Genomic DNA, 17,856 nt, shown 5'->3' with positions numbered 1-17,856 from the left:
TACCTTCAGGCATTTGGAAATAGCTCCCAAGGATGAACCAGACTTGTGGAGGTCTACAATTGTTTTGAGGTCTTGCCTGATTTCTTTTGATTTTCCCATGATGTCAAGCAACGAGTCACTGAGTTTGAAGGTAGGCCTTGACAAACATCCACAGTTACACCTCCAATTGACTCAAATGATGTCAATTAGCCTATCAGAAGCTTCTTAAGCCATGACAATTTTCTGGAATTTTCCAAGCTGTTTAAAGGCACAGTCAACTTAGTGTATGTAAACTTCTGACCCACTGGAATTGTGATACAGTGAATTATAAGTGAAATAATCTGTCTGTCAACAATTGTTGGAAAAATGACTTGTCATGCACAAAAACTGACTTGCCAAAACTATAGTTTGTTAACAAGAAATTTGTGGGGTGGTTGAAAAATTAGTTTTAATGACTCCAACCTAAGTGTATGTAAACGTTCGACTTCAACTGTACATTATCAAGCATTTCACACATATTATCCAAATACTGACTGTTAGCACTTGGTCGTCTATTGCAGCTTTCCAAAATAATGGGCTTTTGGTGAGGCCGATGAACCTGTAGAGATATTACTTCGACAGTACGTAACATTAGATTGTCTCTAGAATTTAACAGCTCTTTTTCTGGATTTTGATCATTAGCGGGTTTGGGCCTAATTCTGCTCTTCATGCATTATTTGGTGTTTTACGTTGTACACAGATTATATTCTTGCATGCAGAATTCTCCATCCCGTCTCACTTTGGTGTTTGTCCCATTTTGTGAATTCTTGGTTGGTGAGCGGACCCAAGACCTCACAACCATAAAGGGCAATGTGTTCCATAACTGATTCAAGGATTTTTAGCCAGATCCTAATTGGTATGTCGAAATGTATGTTCCTTTTGATGGCATAGAAGGCCCTTCTTGCCGTGTCTTTCAGATCGTTCACAGCTTTGTGGAAGTTACCGGTGGCGCTGATGTTTAGGCCAAGGTACAGTATGTATAGTTTTTTTGTGTGCTCTAGGGCATTTGTGTCTAGATGGATTTTGTATTCGTGGTCATTGTAACTGGACCTTTTTTGGAACACCATTTTATTTTGTCTTACTGAGATTTACTGTCAGGGCCCAGGTCTGACAAACTGTGCAGAAGATCTAGGTGCTGCTGTAGGCCGTCCTTGGTTGGATACAGAAGCACCAGATCATCAGCAAACATTTGACTTCAGATTCTAGTAAGGTGAGGCCGGGTGCTGCAGACTGTTCTTGTGCCCTCGCCAATTTGTTGAAATACATGTTGAAGGGGGTGGGGCATAAGCTGCATCCCTGTCTCACCCCCCTGGCTCTTTGGAAAGAAATGCGTGTTTTTTGCCAATTTTAACCGCACACTTGTTGTTTAATGGATTTCATAATGTATGTTTTTTCCTCAATGCCACTTTCCATCAATTTGTATAGCAGACCCTCATGCCAAATTGAGTCAAAAGCTTTTTTGAAATCAACAAAGCATGAGAAGACTTTACCTTGTTTGTCAATTAGGGTGTGCATTGGTCTCTCTCTCTCCCCCCCTCTCCCTCAGGACAAAGAGGGTCAGAGCACAGACCTACCGTACATGTTAATATAGGGGAGACATGTCATTCAGTGCAACACATTAAACTGTGGGTGAGTAGAGGGGAAAGGGTCTTAGTCAGATAAATCAAGTAAGACAAAGCTTTTGTACAGTGATTTGTGTTTGGCTAAGAAGGCTCAATATCCATGTTGCTAAAGAAAAGGAATACGCAAGCGCGCACACACACACTTACTGTATAGGCCTAGCCCTCCTTAATTTCAGAACAATGACTTATTATTTGAACAGCGATAATATTTAACTCATTCAAATCTTTTTTCAATAATTAAACAAAGCCTTTCAAAAGTGTGCACATTCATTGTGTAAATTGTTTGCCATTTGATTAATAAATGTTTATCAATTCCCTACCACACACACACACACACACACACACACACACACACACACACACACACACACACACACACACACAAGTTTGGGGTCACTATGTCCTTGTTTTTGAAAGAAAAGCAATTTTTGTTACCATTAAAATAATATAATAAAAAAAACTGGCCTTCTTTATGCTAGTTGAGTATCTGGAGCGTCAGCATTTGTGGATTCGATTACAGGCTCAAAATGGCCAGAAACTAAGAACTTTCTTCTGAAACTCGTCAGTCTATTCTTGTTCTAAGAAATGGAGGCTATTCCATGCGAGAAATTGCCAACAAACTGAAGATCTCATACAACACCGTGTTCTACTCCCTTCACAGAACAGCGCAAACTGGCTCTAACCAGAATAGAAAGAGGAGTGGGAGGCCCCGGCGCACAACTGAGCAAGAGGACAAGTACATTAGTGTCTAGTTTGTGAAACAGAAGCCTCACAAGTCCTCAACTAGCAGCTTCATTAAATAGTACCCGCAAAACACCAGTCACTGTCAACAGTGAAGAGGCGACTCCGGGATGCTGGCCTTCTAGGCAGAGTTCCTCTGTCCACTGTATGTGTTATTTTGCCCATCTTAATATTTGATTTTTATTGGATATGGCTTTTTCTTTGCAACTCTGCCTAGAAAGCCAGCATCCCAGGGGTCGCAACCTGTGAGGCTTCCGTTTCTCAAACTAGACACTAATGATTTGGTTTCTCAAAGAGAGGCTGTGTACTCTTGCCCTCTACTTGTGCCTGTTCAGATAAGACAGTTTAAGCCTGATACAGAGGCTATTTCTTTAGGGCTGTTGCCCATGTATAGTTTGTAAATCTACTCGTTTGATATATGGCGCCTTCACTGTTGGATCACCAAGACTAGTAAATAGATCTACATTTTCAGAACTTCAACCTGCCTTCCTTCCTTCATTCCACCGATTCTGACTGCTACAACATTTGTAAACACTCGCTTACCAAGGCAAAATTGGGTCATTAGTTGGAATCACAGGCAGAAAACACGTTAATATGCCAACTTTGTTTAGAGAGCGGTTGTCATCAGGACCTAAACATTTGCAGCTAGTAATAATAACTCAGCAGGAGAGATAAGGAATAAGTAGGGTAAGTGGAGCGGGAAAACATGGAGACATTCCTACTTTAACTGAGAAATGCGGAGGTTAGTCGGTGGTGGTGTGACGCAGTATAGTAGTCTATGAGAGATGTGCTATTGGAAGTAGAGAGACAAGGACACCGGGGGGGGGGGGGCATGTAGATACTCACAAGGTCTTCTGGAAAGGCTATTTACGAAACTTTCCCAACATACGTCACAACTGACTCATGTCTAAACTAAACAGGCAAATTTGACATAACACACAATTTTGCTCTCAGGAGTAAAGGCCAGCCTTAGTTTCGATCATTAAGCTGTCAATTTTCAACAGCACCATGCTGTAGACTTCACAATATCCAGAACCTTTGTTGACAGTCTGACGAGTACATTTCATTTCTAAATTGGCTTCGTTGTCAGTTGCTTATTGCCATTGTGTTTAAGCCTGCTTGGACGTGGCGTCACCTTGGATGACTGAGACGTTCTTGAGACCGGATGACAGCGTGACTGTGACCAGCAATCAGCCCCACACAGCGTCCCACAGGACTCGAACAACATGCAGAGTATACAACCATCACAGACACGTTCATATGGCATACCACAGCCCAGCGCTGTTCCAAAACCCCCATTAGTCAGCACAACATTAAAGCCTATTTAGGTCATCTCCGCTTCCATTAAGTCATCCTCATCCTGAAAACTCCACCCATCTGGGCTCCCATTCTCTTTTGACTGAGAGGAGCTTCTCAAAGTCATCTTTCGGAGCAACTATGTGAACCATGGGGCTCTGAAAATCAGTGAGGTGTCAACTTGTGAACGTATGGACACTTGCTGGTTAAACAGCTTTGAAAACAGAGATGGTGTTGACTAAAGAGGGGGCAGCCGGGGTGTGCGATGTAAGTAAGACTTTTCAAATGCAGCCTTCCGTTGCAGTCTTCTCTTGAGACTTTTCATGCTCTGTGTATGGGGGGGGGGGGTCCTTCTACAGTCTTGCCAGGCAAAAGTCCAAGTCTCTAATCAAATCGGCAACTCTGAAGCCTTGGGCTAAACATTCACATACTTCAGGTAAGTACCGCTTCAGCACACGTTAGTCTAGTTCCAAAAACAGTCTGGGTTGATATGGCACGACTGATGGACAGCGCTAAGCACAAGTATTTATGCAAACAAGCCGAGCTGTCACAAGGCATTCAAATCCTTCTGTCACATTCAACATGGTGTTCCTTTGTGACAGCTGAACCGAGCCTACACCCAGAATGCAGCTAAATCCATATTAAAGAAGCTGTACATCAAGGGTCGTGAGGTCATTTCTGAGCAATATGTCTGTCCATTTTAGTATTCACCTTTTGGCTCAGGAGTTCCCCCAGATGTAACATTTCTGTATAGCCTTTAAGTATAAAGTAGGCTATAGAAATGTTTTAAGGTAGGCTAGATATGAGGAAGAAACTTACCTGTCTAAGTCTGTTAGCTACTGAATTGCTCTTCTCAGTCTAAATTCCCTGGAAAATCCCTAAACAATTTGGCTTCTGTTCTGTTCCCAGTAATAAGTAAATGCTGCTACAGTAAATCCTTGTTGATTTGCGATCTCAAAATAACAACACAACACTGAATAAATCAGGTGGCCTGATTTATTTCCAGTTGTACTAATCATCAGAATTGAAATGCTTTGGCCATGTCTTAATGACAGCCATCTCTAGGCCTACACCATGCTGGAGTATAGCCTTGGGATAGCCAGTGTGAATGGGATTCCAGTTAGAATAGGATGCATGGCATAAGTTCACCATCAATGGACATTGTGAACATGAAACATATGAAAGGGAGGCACTGAAATGGTTGTCCCATCTCCCATAATCTCTTCCATCCACAAGACAAGGCCCACCTACAGTGGTTGCTCCACTAAAAGTTTTGCGATTATGCTTCAGGACTTAGAGGTAATTTGTGGTTTAGTACAGTACCCTGCATCACTACTTCATTGCTCCAGACCAGCGCAAGCGGGAGTTAGAGCTCTGATAATGCTTTTGGGTCCCAAGGCGCTCCTATGTCTCTGTATTACTGTAGCCTACTCCCGACCAGTCACATTGTACAGTGCCTGAATGGCGCAGCGGTCTAAGACACTGAATCGCAGTGCAAGCTGTGTTGCTACAGTTCAATAGCCGTGCAGGCCTCAACTGGGAGACCCATGAGATGGCTGTAGGTTTTTGGTTTCTCTCCAACTAAAAACAGAAATAAGTCATTCTAAATAACAAACTGGCTTTATTTACACATTAGTAACAATGTCTCACCCCATGTTCAAGAATGGCTTTTTTCCCCCACTCATTTTACATTATTTGAAAACAAAATCTCCAAAATATGATTTTTTTAAACAAATAAATTACTATTATTATAATCATTTAGAATTATATAAAATATATATACTACTAACCCTGTTATTAGCAGGACAATATATATTGGTCATATTGGTCAGGGCTCCCGAGTGGCGCACAATGGGATTGCCTTGCAGTTCTCCAGCTGTATCGCACTGAAATAGTGGTGGGTGAGCAAGGTTCAAGGCAAGAGGGCAGGGGACACGGGACGGGCCGCAGAGCCGCGCACAGAAGACGGACCTAGCCCATGGGGAAGGGAGGAGGTAGCACAGAGCAACACTTAAGGGGCATTGCACTAATAATGGCGCTGACTGGGGAGACATTCTCGCTGCTCTTAGTGCCAGGTTTCACGCGTGAAATCGGAGGGCAGATATTATTAAATATTAAAGCGTTAGACCTCTCACTAAAGGCATCACTCAAACGTTATAATTAAATCCGAACTGGATTTAACAAAAAATATTGTGAAAAGCACTCATTTGTAAATCCCAAACTCTAAAAGTAATTGTAAAGGTAGGTACAAATTATTTGTGACATTGTGGTTACAATAAAGAATGTAAACAAGCTGTTGTGTTTTTATTTACAGTAGTGGATGGACAGCTGGTGGCATTTTGAAAACAGGTTTTCAAACACTTGTAGCCCAATTAGCAGGAGATGCAGGATCCCGGCTACTGTAGATGTGAAAGTCACACCTTTCCAGTACTCCTCACACCGCACAAAACGCCACCCTTAACACAGTTACCATTCAAAAACAAGCTGTTAAAAGAAAAAGAAAAGAAAAAAAGACATTGCCACCAAAGGGAACAGACGAGATGGACATCGTTTTCATCAAGCCAGCTTCTTTCTATGGTGCTACCCGTTCCAGGGTTAGGATCGTAACCATGACTTGAAAATAAGCAGGAGCTGAGGGGATCACCAAAACTAAAAAGGTATTTTGGTTTCAGTGCATTTTCTTAAAAAAATGTATATAGCCTATCAATGTGTAGGCATACTGTGTAATAAAATCAATAATTAAATAAAGGTTAAATAAAATAAATCCTTGTGTACTAAATACGTGAATGTGCTTTTTGCAGAGCATACAACCATGCCGACAACCATCCGTGGAGATCAGTGGACAAAGGCCTGGACAACGGGCCGCACCGAAAAAACGCATTCCTTGCCAAGAAAGCGATCAGTTTTGATCGATTTTTAAAATGTGCCACGCAGCATGTGTGTTGGAGTCACTGTTAATTCTTAATTGATCTACCGTTTCTATCCCAGGCCACTGTAATCGATGGGGGCTCAGGGAGGTACCATTCTGCTCATCTGATGAAGATGCACATGGATCAGATTCAAACTTTGAAGACTGAGATCGAGTCATTGAAGGCAGACCAGTAGAAAGAGAAACATTATCTGAAGGCAGAGATACGGGCGACAGCCATTGGTGACTCACATTCATGGCTTTGGATCAAAATCAATAAGTACCAACATTCTTTCTGATAGTCTTTAATAAAGAAATGTTTTGGTTATCCTGACCTGGGCACCATGTACAGTATTATAATAGCCCTCCCGATTGGCGCAGCCGTCTAAGACACTGAATCACAGTGCAAAATGCGTTGGTACAGATGCAGGTTCGCCACAGATGCCGAGCGCCACCGGGAGACCGATATGTAATTATAGGCCATTACGTCATTGAACAAAACTATTTTCAGATATACTTGTAGGCTTACCGTAGGCGACATGATTCTCACTAGTGTTGAGTAATGCGCTGTTAAAAGTGGTGTAGGTCTTATTTATTTAAAGAGCATATTGAAGTTAGAAGCGATAGGATTTGAAGCAAAAGCCTACAACTCTTTTAGCACCGTTTCGCACTGCTCTGAGACAAGCGTCGGGACTGGTCTTGATAAATCTATTTGATTTTTATTTCCACTGAATCTCCATTTGAGTATTGGTTGGACTATAATTATACAATTCGGGTGTAGAAATGTTATGCTCTTAGTGTAACCTTTATTTAACTAGGCAAGTCAGTTAAGAACAAATTCTTATTTACACGGACAGCCTACTCTTTCCTCCTTGTCAGGGAATTGAACCCCGGTCTCCCGCATGCCCGCGCGACACAGGGATTCTTTACCTAAATAGCCCAGTACCGTAGCCTTCTCCCGACTGTCCCGTTGTACAGCGCCATATTTTCTGTTCCATCCTAACGGAAACCCAGAGTGTTTTTCGTTTTTCTTGGAATAGAAACACCATGATATTAATCAAACTAATTAAGCAAAATTTCTGAAAATCAGTCCCATATACTACGTTCTTACAAAAAAGGTTTTAAATTCTCTAGTACAGCCAATATTGAAGGCTACCAAATGCTTCTCAAAGATGCCCTCTGGTGGTCAAACTAGCACTAAAGAGCTTTAATGTTTACAATGGCTGACATATAAATAACGTGCCATAGAATTCTGCAGCACCATGCAAGCTGTGCTGCAGTAAGCACGCTGCAACTTTTAAAGGACGAACCACTGTACATCTGTGCACTGAATTCATCTTTACAAAAAACACAAAGGAAAAAAATAATGAAGCATTGAACTTGTTTCTAGCTATGAAAACACCTTCACCATTATAAATGAGCAAAGGCTGTAACACTGCAAGCCCATACCATAACTCCATTGCCAGTGGCTCAGGGGGATAGAGTATTGGTCTTCAACAATCACATAACTTTCCCTGTGACAGCATTCCAGTTCCCAGTGAAGTGCTTGGTGGCGAGCGTGTGCTGCTGCCTGTGTAGGCTGGGCTGTGTTTCTCCACTGTATCCTAGAAAGTGGATATGGAGGCCCATTGACCAGGTTGACTTTCAGTCATTGACGTTTGGTCATATTCAAAGTCCTTTGGCAATTGTGCCAAAACCAGACCTTCAACCTGTTTATCAGACAATTTCCTCATACAACATATTTTATGATACAATAGGCAATCTGTCATTCCAAATCCAATGACTAGCCTCACTGGGATTGGCCTTTTGGTTATTCCCTTGGCTCCCCAGCTCTAGACCCATATTGATATCAGGACTTTCCAACGTTCCCTTTCAAACAACAAACAAAAGCTGTATTAAGGAAACAAGGGAGTGACAAGAGCAACAGATGGGTGGGGATGGGAGGTCTGAGCCATGCTTTATAGTCAGGTGATGAGTCCATCACTGTCTCCCTCTATGTGTCTGGGGCCAGTCTAATGGCGTGTCCATTGTCCAGACCTGAAAAAAAAATGTCTTAGAGAAAACATAAAGCCTCAACGAACAGGCAGGTTAGGGGATTTAGACAGGTCTGTCCCAGAGAAAAAAAGGCCAGAATGAACAGGCAGATGGAGATCTTGTGTGTATGTGTGTGAGTGTGTATGTGTATGTGTGTGAGTGTGTGTGTGTGTGTGTCAGACAGGGTAAAATGAGGCTGCTTGGCAGGTGCCACCGAGGTTGAGTTATTGGAGGGGAACAGGGTTGCACTTTCCCCGTCTGGCCGCTCCACTCCAGTCCATCAGTGGAATGTCTGGCGGCCGGTGATGCGTGCGGTCGCACCGCCACTCCTGGAGACACCTGGCCACACCTGAGATACCTGTGACATCACACACACACAGTCCTGGGAGTTCTAGGGGCCGCTTAGAGAGGGAGATTGACAGGACCATCTGACCTATGATAGAGCAAGAACAGAGCACTCTTTGTCCCATAGCCACTCATCAGTTTAACAGTGTCATGAAAGCGTATTGCCAGCTAACACCCACCTACATCTCACATTGGCCCTAAAAAAAAAAGTTTCTGTACTACTCATAATAGAATGGCCTATGTCTTTAGAGGACAGTGTACACATTATACACGTCAGCCATGGCTACACACGGCCCCAACAGAGTTGTGAACTTGTGACCTTCCGTCAATAGTTTCCCAACATTACAAAATATTTGGAGAGACATGCTCATTCTGTAGGTGAACAAGTCAGGGCTAGGCCCCACACTCTCACAAGTATCCAATGGTGCCTTTTTCCAATTAGGACAGCATTATGTTATACCTTGGTCCAAGTATTACAGCCCAGACTGGAACACATCCAAAAGGGTGGCGCACAATTGGCCAAGCGTCGTTAGGTTAGGGTTTGGTAGGCCGTCATTGTAAACAAGAATTTGTTCTTAACTGACTTGCCTAGTTAAATAAAGGTTAAATAAAATACATTAAAAAAAAAAGTGGATTCACACAAAGCCAGTCCCTCTCAATCACTGGCTGGTCTTCCAACCAGCAACCCATAAAAAGTGCTTCAAAATCCAAAGTTACAGCTTTAGAAATGTTTCCATTACAGATTTGAAAGCTATTTGATGCCATCTGTTTGTTTGTTTCTAAATGTATTTATTCTAAACTCAAGCCTTGTGAAAAAGACAACTATAGGGAGAGAAAACCAATGAGTGTAGCAACCAAAGAACGGTTCAATACTTAATCATTCAAGCTAGTGATGACTTCCATTTGTTAGAGCCAGACGGTTATGATAACCCAGCTCCATTGCCAGGGTCAGACAGTTGGCATTCCAGCACATCCTCATCGTCCAATCAGATACAGTGTTGTTCCACAGAGTTTTCACTAAGCCAAGAACACAGATTAATGGACGTCTGTTGTCCGATGAACCATCTGCGATGTCATGTGGAGCCTGTGGTTACAAATGGGGCATCCAATTTCTGTTCTGGATCTTCAACACAATTTGTATTTTTGGCTGAAATGTTACGTAACACCAGCTATTTTAAACCTCAATAAACTGCATATTACTTCTTAATCAAAGGATCTTCATTTTCTGGAGAGTTGAAAACTGATGCCAGACTGAACTCTGCACCATTCCACACTATTTTGGTGAAATCGAATACCAATCCATGATGAACAGCAGAACATCTTCTGTGCATCATATGGGTCTTCTGAGGAGAGCCATATTCGTTAACATCCAGAGATGTCAGAGGACTGTCCCAGGTCAAGGTCTTCATTGATGCTAATGAATGCTAAGGGCAAAGTGTCCATCCATACCATGACTACACTCAGCACAGGGTTAGCTTAGTTAGCACACAAAGACCCACTGAATGGGCATCTGTTGGATCACCTGTGCTCCACTACCTCGGTGTTTGAAGCAAAACACCATCCCTGATAGGGTGCTCAGAGAGCGTATTTCACTTCTTGTTTTTCATGCCAGCGTTTCGTGACAGGCCAGCCGGCCCAGCAAGCGTCAGAGGGCTGTAGTGTGGCCTGGGAGCTTGAGATTCACACAGGCTGCTCATTAATACCTGATCAACGCAGAGAGACAGAGGACGTCTGTGGAGTCCGGCCAGCTCCCTCTTCCTCCCCACAGAGACCCCCTTTCTCTGCCTCGCTCCCCACTTTGTTTCTTTATTGCGTGGTGTGCACATAGAAAACACCTATAATATCCTGTTCCACCTTTTCAGAGAGGCAGAGTGAGTGTTGAGCGAGAAAACAAAATTGACTCTTGCAGATGTGAGGACACGCCGCTTTTAGCAACCTCTGACCCTCAGCATTAATTAGTGTGTTGTCCCTCTCACTGACTCCTGTGCGAGGCTGAAGTGGATCAGGTGAGGGAGGTAAACGCATATCCCCAGGGTGTGCTGAACCCAGGAGAGGGAAACAATGTCCCACTGCTGGACCCACAGAAGGCTGCCTGTTGTTGAGAAGCAGAACATGCTTTAGCAGTCATTTCTTACCTTCTCCTCTAATTTCCTCCTGCTGGTTCATGGACAAGGTCGACAGTGAATGGTTCACTCCGCTGCATAAAAAAGCCTTTTTCTCCTCAGAGGAGAAAACGCTAGTCTTACCTGTGCGCTTGTGTGTTTAAGCGTGTGTGCCTACGTCTGTTTCGACCTGACTTATGAGGGTATCAGGTAGCTCACACCAAACCAAAGCTGATGCATTCAAGAAGGCAATCTCAGTGTCTTTGGACTCAGTGTTTATGCTTCATTGACTGCTGGCGGTCAAAAGTAATTGTGGTTTAGCCCTACTTATATAAAAAGAAACATTCTTTAGTTTTTCCCAATTGTTTACACACTAAAATTGTATCTTGAAACGCAATCACCGAAACCTGAAACTCATGTACCAAATCCCTAAACCAAGTCTGCAAAATTGCAAGCACAATTCCTGCTTTACACTGTTTTCAATTCTATATCACACTTTTTGCAAAACACTACACACAGTTCTCTACATTAGGCACAACATTCAAAATTAAAATCTCTTTAGTCCCTTCGGAAAGCAACGCCAATCACAATGCCAAGTTCTAAACACCAATTGGCAACACCCACTCCTCACAGGTATAAACACTAGTTGCTGAATTGTTCACTTAGAAATCAGAGCTTTAGCACTAGATAAGGCCACAGATGGGCTCTCCTGTTTTGGAGGAAAATGGAAGTCGATGGTGAAGCAAGAGCTACAGGTGAAGGAGTGAGAGTAAGAGGAGGAAGAGGAGGACAAGGAGGACGAGGAAGAACCGTTGTCTCAGATGAGATCAGAGCCACATTGGTTGACCATGTGCTCAACCATGGGTTGAGTATGAGGGAGGCTGGGTAGAGAGTTCAGCCCAACCTGAGCCGCTACACGGTTGCATCTATCATCCGTACATTCAGAAATGACAACCGGTAAGTTACCTACCATCTACACTATGCTCTTTGTGTATGTATACTGTAGTATACTGCAGTCTGACATATCAGTAGGCCTATGCTACTCAGTGATTGTTGGCCAATGTTACAGTAATGTAATTTCATATTGAAAGAAAATTGATTTTTTGCTTACTGTAACCAATCATATTTTATTTGTGGATTTTCTGCAGAACTGAGAGACGGCCAGGCCATGGTGGAAGACACCGGCAGCTCACACCAGAACAGGAGACCGCTACTGTGAACATGGTGGTGGCAAACAATACCATTAGACTACGAGAAATCCAGAACCACATAATTGCAGACAACACAATACTCAATAACATTCACCAGGTGGGCTTGTCTACATTGGACCGTGTATTACAGCGCAACCGAAGCCGGATGAAACAGGTCTACAGAGTGCCATTTGAGCGAAACTCAGAGTTAAAGAACAGCGCTATGAATATGTGCAAGTAAATACTAGACTGAATTTACTATCAAGCAAATACTATCATATCAGTACTGTAATCCAGTGTATTGTGCCTCACCATATTGACTGCTCTAGGTCTATGTGACCGCCAATGTCTATTTCAGAGAGTCTTGGAGTTGGATGCTGCTGCAATTCAGCACGTTTATATTTACATGGATGAGGCTAGCTTCAACCTAGCCAAAAGAAGGTGACTGGGACGGAACGTTATTGGCCACCGTGCCATTGTGAATGTCCCTGGACAGCGTGGAGGGAATATCACCATGTGCGCAGCTGTTAGCCAGCAAGGCTTCCTCCATCACCATGCCAACCTTGGTCCCTACAACACCGCCATTCTCATCACATTCCTGGACACACTACATGGCATCCTCATTCCAGCCGAGCAGAGGGGTGGACCAGAGCAGCCCAGGTATGTTGTCATCTGGAACAGCGTATGTTTCCACCGTGCTGCTCTTGTCCGCAAATGGTTCATCCACCACCCACAATTTATTGTTCTATACCTCCCACCATATTCCCCATTCCTAAACCCAAGTTTAGGAATGTTTTTTTTCCGAGTTTCCCCTCGCACGCATGCCTCTTCTCCAGGCAATGGAGGATGCATGTGGTGAAGTTGATGTGGGGGCTTTCGGCGGTTGGATCAGTCACTCCAGAAGATTCTTTCCCCACTGTTTAGCCAGGGAGAACATCGCTTGTGATGTAGATGAGGAGCTGTGGCCAGACCAAAATAGGAGGCAGGATGCAGCCTAATGTCTATTTTCTTACATTTTGCATGTGTTTTTGACTGACTGTGTTTAGAGTTCTGAAAGAATGAGCCACTTTCATTTTTTTTGTACAGAAAACCCTTTATCTTCCTGAATGTTTTTCCTGGTTTTCTCCTGTTGGGTATGGAAAGTGTTACATACAAAACACTAGTGTTTTTTGGAAATAAATGAATGTTTTTGTTACTGTATTGCATTTGTGTGTGTTTATGTATATTTGAGTAGGTATACATTACTGTAACAATATTTTACAACCGGCTACAGTGTAATACTGAAAAGGCATAAATCTACTGATGGGAAATTCATAGTAGTGTTTTGTGTTGAGCACATCAGTGTATTGTTGGTTGGTAGACAGATCTATTCATATGATGCGTGTGTCATTTTGATGCAAAAAATATTTTGGAAAGGGAATACAGTTTTAAATGCAGTGTTTGCTTTTGCTAGAGATTTGTAGAGTTTTGTGGTTTTGTGTTTAGAGTTTTGGGAAAATGGCCCAAAGATTCAGCAAATGTGAGTAAACAATTGTGGAAAACTGTAAAAGCAAGTAGCCTAAGCATATTCATATAGCCTCTCTTTTAAATCTCGGTTATTATCAATTGACAAAGAGAAACACATTGTAGCCTTCTTTGACTGATGCAAATAGACCTGCCAATTTTTTTACTCACACTGACTAAGCCTGTACTTTGGTCCTGACAGTCTTTTGGTGAATTAGACCTAACTAAACGTTTTCCAAACAAAGCACATTTACTACAGAAGGAGAGTTAAATAAATAGGTTGCTGCACTCAGTCTCCAATGAATCCCAAATGAAAGCAGTTTGAAAGAAGTGTCTCTTAATTAATCTCATTAAACCCCCAGTCTTCTCCAAAACAAAGCAATAACACATGCTCTAGCTAGCTCATTACGATGGGAGACATAGAAGTAACATGAACAGCCTCACCATAAAACATGAAGGACTGTGGGTCTCGTAACATTCCCTCTCCATACTCCGACACAGAGAGACATGAGCATAGAAATATAATGAATAGACCAGCCAGGGTCTCAGATAGCTCATAGCCTAGTTCATGTGACCAAATCCAGTATGACCACCCAAATAAAATATTGTTGTGCTGACAAGTGTCTCTGTGGTTTGCACCTAGTGAAGCATGCTTGAGAAGTTGTGCAACTCAAATAAAAAATCTCAGCCATTCCTTCTGGAATTTCAACATTCAATGCCATTCCAGAATCAAATTCACTGTGTTTGTCTGACCAATCAACTTGTCAAATTCACTGTCCAATTTCAAATTCAAGCTTGCATTGGAGGGCCAATTTTCTTACCAAAGAGGCCCAATCACAAATGAAAGATAATTTGGGGTACACTAAACACAAATCAGTAGACCAATCAAGTTTCACCATACACTAACGTGTCCAATCTGAGAGCCTCTAAGACCTCTACAGCTCTCTTGTACAGACGGTCCATTCAAACCACTGGGGTGCAAACTGGGATGTGCGGCAGGTAGCCTAGCTGGTAAGAGCATAACTGAAAGGTCGCTGGCTTGAATCCCTGAAACGACTAGATCGATGTGTCGATGTGCCCTTGAGCAAGGCACTTAACCCTAGTTGCTCCTGTATGTCGCTCTGGATAAGAGCGTCTACTAAGTGAATAAAATGTTAATTTAATGTAAACAACCAGTTTACTAGATGTAAACAAACAATTTAGACAGGGTTCAGAGCTGACATGACCAACTTGAGTCAAAACACCAGAAGCAAGTACCTGGCTAAAGCTATTAGTCTATCAATGATTGGGGATTAGAGGCAGATTCAGTGTTCCCAGTGACCAAAATTACATGGTTTTTGTCAAGGGCAGCCTATTTCTTATTGGATTAACAAACTGAGGTATGCAATCGTACAACACAAAGCAAAGCCTAACCATACTCCAACTGCAGCCAGTCACATTCACAGTGTAAAAAAAGACATCACTCAAAACCATAATGTGGTAGAAAATGTGACCTAATTTTCCATCATATTATACACACACATGCATGCACGCTCACATACACCTGTGCATGCACTCCTTGTGTGAGAGCTGGTCTTAAAAGAGTGGACTCATTAACCTTCCTGACAAACTGGGCTCAGTGTAAGCACTGGGGCCTTGGGCCCCCCTCCAGGAAACAGGATGTTTGAACTGCACTGACAGACTTATCAGCAGCTAGGTAGGGACAAGGACCCTGACAGCCATTTCAACAGTAGTAAATGCCACTCTTTATCAGATAAGGGAGAGCTTTCACCCAAAGACTTCCTCTGCTGAATGGCGTCATGCCGTGCTTCAAGGTAATCAGAGAGGACACTCGAGACCAAGGGTGGGGAATATAGCAGGGTCATTCAATTTTCTCTTACCTAATTCTTAAAATGTCATCTATTGAAATGAAATAACACTAATATTTACATGTATTGTGTTAGCTGAAATACAAGATAAGTATCCTAATTAGCAGTTGAAAGGCAAGTACTCAACTAAAGCTTACAAGTGACCTACAAGTCCTTGTTCTTCTCTTTCACAGCGTCAAAGGAAACATACTGTATGACACAAGCCCAAATCAGCCTGGTCTCAGACTATAAGTAACATTGTAAATGTATATTCGGGACACTCAATTTAGTATGATACTGTATGTTATGTTTGGTATGGTTACATAAGACAGATGGTTAACTAAGGCAAAAGCGAAAGTTGGGTGGTTAGTCTGCCTTATAACGCCAACGTCTAGCAACCCAAAGGTTTCGAGTTCGAATCCCATCACGCCCAACCTTTAGCATTTTAGCTAATTAGCAACTGTTCAACTACTTACCACTTTTTAGCTACTTGCAAACTACTTAGCATGTTAGCTAGCCCTTCCCCTAATCTTAAGCATTTGAGCTAATTAGCAACTGTTCAACTACTTGCCACTTTTTAGCTACTTGGCACTACTTAGCATGTTAGATAACCCTTCCCCTAACCTTAACCCTTTCAGCTAACCCTTCCCCTTTAACCTAACTCCTAAACTTAACCCTAACCACTAGCCTAGCTAACATTAGCCAGCTAGCTAGAATTTGTAACATACAGTAAGTTCTGCAAACGTGTAATATATCATACGAATTGTAATCGTGATGACCTGATCAGGACCATGGACAGGGATAGTAAGGTGTCACTCTGCCCCCACCGTTGACCAACATGTAGCCTCACTAGCGTGTGACCGTAAATCTGTAGGGGAGGCGAAAGCTCCCTCGGTTACCAAACTCAGACTGACACAATGACTATGCTTTGCAGCCTAGCAATGTTACCCCCTGACATTTTGGCTCATTTCGTTAAACCGTTTTGCCAGCCCCTCTGTGCTACTTTGAAAACATATTCCTAAAGTGGCAGCCTCTGACAAAAACTGGAAGAGTTTTCGAAGTCTGACAAGCAAGTCGAGAAGGGACCCATGCTTCGTTCCACTCGTGCAATTTGCGAAGGTTAGCAGCTGACCGACTTTAGTTATTCCACTCACCAAATTAAAAATAATATATTGTTCAACAAGTCTCAATCATCCACAGAAGGCTGGCTGTCATTTCATATTTGAAAAGCTGAATTTGTGTAATGGGTAATACGTGGGGAGGATGTGCTTTCGCGTCATTTCTTGTAGTTAAGGGCTACTGGAAGAAAAGAAAAAAACGTAAAGGCGAGAGTGGAACAACTTCATGTAACCCGCTCCGGAGGGGCACTGGGCTCCTTTAAATCTAAATATAGCCTGCTCTGAAGCTGATACTCCTAAACATGTAGGCTAAAGCGAACACTTCGTTTAGAAAAGAAACGTACAAAGTAAACGCAAAAAAAAGCACATGTTTGGGTTACCTTGTTCAGGTAGGGGTTACGTGTAACGTCATACCCCCTCTTCTTCGTGTAAACAAATATCTTACTTTGGTCTTCGGATTTATGCATCTCACTCTCGACCGATTCCCGTTTGACTAAACCGTGTGCCATGTTGCCTCCCTCTTTAAATAGCGTACAGTAACCCTGAACTCTGTTGTGAACCCAAGTCAACAAGTGCATCCGCCGGTGAATGCTCTCTTCGGCACGTTGACAGCTCTCCCAGTGACAACACAGAACGATGAGCGCAAACGGATCAGTCTACCTACAGTGAGGAATGAAGTTAGGCTATATGAATGAACAACACTACTATTTTATTGCTTGGATAAGATAATGCAACTATTTAATTGTATTTAATAAATGTCAAATGCATGTGGTAATATTTTTATGATGATGAATTCATTTTATATTCCATCCTGAAAAGAGCTAGGGGCTGTTATTAATAATTTAATTTGAGGGAATATTGGCTTTTATCCCTTACAGTAGGAGCACTTTTAAAAATGATGAGCCATGAAATATTGAATAGCCATATGGTTTATGGCCAACCTTGAGCACACACACACACACACACACACACACACACACACACACACACACACACACACACACACACACACACACACACACAAACACACACACCCGTGTTGTTGATAAGGAGTGAAGGCAAGGCTATGTGTGTGAGAGTGTGTTGTTCAATAGGGGGTAAGAAACATTTTATCAAAGCCTATTGGATGACA

General features: G+C 42.5%; 1 protein-coding gene across 1 annotated transcript in view; it reads right to left on the bottom strand.

Moving 5' to 3' along the window:
• me1 (malic enzyme 1, NADP(+)-dependent, cytosolic) overlaps positions 1–17,403 on the bottom strand; it is a 131,542-nt gene extending 114,139 nt beyond the window's left edge. The window contains exon 1 of the mRNA XM_014168666.2: positions 17,105–17,403. Coding sequence (XP_014024141.1) covers positions 17,105–17,302 — 198 coding nt within the window. The 5' untranslated portion in view covers positions 17,303–17,403. The remainder of the gene's footprint in view (positions 1–17,104) is intronic.
• Between the last annotated feature and the right edge of the window lie 453 nt (positions 17,404–17,856).

This window comes from Salmo salar, chromosome ssa02 (assembly GCF_905237065.1).
Source record: "Salmo salar chromosome ssa02, Ssal_v3.1, whole genome shotgun sequence".
Taxonomy (NCBI): domain Eukaryota; kingdom Metazoa; phylum Chordata; class Actinopteri; order Salmoniformes; family Salmonidae; genus Salmo; species Salmo salar.
The sequence above is the reverse complement of the archived record's forward strand: the minus strand, read 5'-3'. Positions and strand labels throughout refer to the sequence as shown.